Source organism: Vigna umbellata, chromosome 9 (genome assembly GCF_029865625.1).
Source record: "Vigna umbellata cultivar VRB3 chromosome 9, Vumbellata_1.0, whole genome shotgun sequence".
Classification (NCBI taxonomy): Eukaryota; Viridiplantae; Streptophyta; class Magnoliopsida; order Fabales; family Fabaceae; genus Vigna; species Vigna umbellata.
In genome coordinates this window covers 27,680,386-27,682,602 of record NC_142173.1, presented here as the reverse complement: position 1 = coordinate 27,682,602, position 2,217 = coordinate 27,680,386, and the positions used below count along the sequence as shown (strand labels likewise).

At 35.0% G+C, this 2,217-nt stretch overlaps 1 protein-coding gene across 1 annotated transcript; it reads right to left on the bottom strand.

The window, feature by feature from the left end:
• Nucleotides 1-203: 203 nt before the first annotated feature.
• On the bottom strand, nucleotides 204-1,767 carry LOC124823665 (transcription factor MYB13-like). Its single transcript, XM_088099709.1, has 3 exons — nucleotides 1,635-1,767; nucleotides 1,092-1,221; nucleotides 204-843 (listed from the first exon to the last, which is right to left on the bottom strand). The coding sequence occupies exons 1-3, from the start codon at nucleotides 1,765-1,767 to the stop codon at nucleotides 405-407; spliced, it is 702 nt and encodes a 233-aa protein (XP_087955835.1). The 3' UTR covers nucleotides 204-404.
• Nucleotides 1,768-2,217: the final 450 nt, after the last annotated feature.

The window sequence follows — 2,217 nt, the reverse complement described above, 5'->3', positions numbered from 1 at the left end:
TATACAATTTAGATGCTGTTATTTTTTAATCAGATTTAAAGTTTCACTTAGGTGATTACAGTTGATTGAAAAACAACATGAATAGGACTTATCATGTTGTATTTAAATTCCATATTTTGTCATTATGTTGAGTTACATTGTTCAATTGCAGGTTTTCTGGAAACAATAAAGGAGTTTATTGGAACAGGATCAAAATATAAAACTTACAAAAAAAATACCATGGTTTTTTAGGAATAGAATTACTCATTCTGCCCACAATGTAACACCCCTTTCATCAAAATAAACTGGTATGGTTTGCCCCAAAAGAACAGTAAGAAAGAAGAAAAAACAAACCGTTATATATCATATTCCTGTTACTATCCGAACCCCCCCAGACATCATAAACTGGACAAAAACTTTCAGGTTCAGTACGAAGGAGCGAGAAATTCACATAAATATGAAATTTCATAAAGTTCTTCCCAAGAATATGCACTGATAGGATCTGTGTTTTGCTCCATAAAGTCAGCAAAGTTATCAGTAGCCAAATTCCCGTTACTGGCTGCTTCATGTTCAAGTTCAGATATCATGCACAAAGCATCTCTCAATGATGTGTGCTGGGGCGATTGAGAATCACTGTCAGGAGTTTGGGAAGTAGCTTGGCAACTGTTCTGGAAACTGCTTGCAACAACTTCACCAGATTCCTCTTGAATTGATTCTACTAGGGAGTGCTGTTTTGAGGTGGAAGCTTCAACTTTTTCATTTGTTTCTGAATTGTGTTGAAAGCGCTTCTTAAGATGTGCATGCCAGTGATTTTTTATCTCGTTATCTGATCTTCCAGGTAAGTGGGAGGCAATCACTGACCACCTAGGGAGTTGAAATAAATAAACACTATGGTTTATATTCACATGCAGTGAAAGAAATTATATCATGTAACTTGCGCAAAAGTCCAAGTAATACTATAAGTGCATCACATATCATATATGACAAGTTATAATCGATTGATATTTATGATAATCCTCTGAAAAGTCATATGCAGCATGACCTTTTATCAGTTTAAAGGTGAATAGAAATTAAACTCATGTAACAATCATGTAATCTTGCTGTGCGTATACCTATTTCCATGAATTTGGTGCAGTTTGATAATTATCTCTTCTTCTTCGTAAGTGTAGTTCCCTCTTTTGATGCCTGGCCTTAAGTAATTCATCCACCTCAATCTGCAGCTCTTTCCACACCTAGAAAGACCTGAAAACATGCTGCACAATTATATTGAATCCAAACAGTAGAATATGAACTCAATTTTCCCTTTTTGGTGCCTGGCCTAATGATGAATATGTTGAGATTCTGGAGATAAGTAGAGTTTTTAAATTCCCCTCACAGTTTAAAACAATAATCAAATTAAGATAAATACGCCATGGATCATGTCTTTTTTCGAAAAAAGAGAGTGATATGAAGTTGTTTATCTATTTAGAAAAAGAGAAGCAAACAGATAGCTTTTATGTACCAAGTCTTGATTCAACTCATATGATCTAAATGTTTCAAAAACAACAGTTTAAACTTTAATTAACGATCAGTTTAAACTTCCCACACTGATGTGAAAACTTAACATGAAATTAGTATTCATTCCCGAAGGTAGATAACTGATGCAGTTGTATTACCAGCAAACTTAGGCAATTGGCGCCAATTCTTGTAGCCATGTGTAGTGACATAAGAAATCAACTTCCAATCTTCTTCTGGTGTCCATGTTCCTTTTCTCAGTCCATTATTGTCACAGTAAGGGGTTCTCACCATCTTTCTCAACCTATCAAACTCTCTCTCTCACTATATATGTAACAACACTCTGAAGGTATCGTTGTTGATTCTGTGTGGGTTTGTGTGTGAGAGAGAGACACTCGAGAAAGAAGAGAGTTTGGCGAAAGACACTCGCAGCAAGACACTTTACCTTTATATACCATGAGAATGCGTGCAGGGAAGAATGAGGCATACATGATTGTTTTCATGCTAATAAACTAAGAAAATTGGTAACCATGGTCTTAAAATATTACTATAACTGCAATTTGTAGTCAAATTTTGATTATTTTAATTCTAATTTACACTCAAACAAAACACATCCTGCTTCCATTTCGTACAGTTGGGGTTGAGATATTCAACAGAATAAGTGACATCTAACATTTTTCTTAGTCCGTGTAAAAAAACCTTACACGGTTGTCGTTCAGAAAGAGGTAGCAGTTCAAATATTAA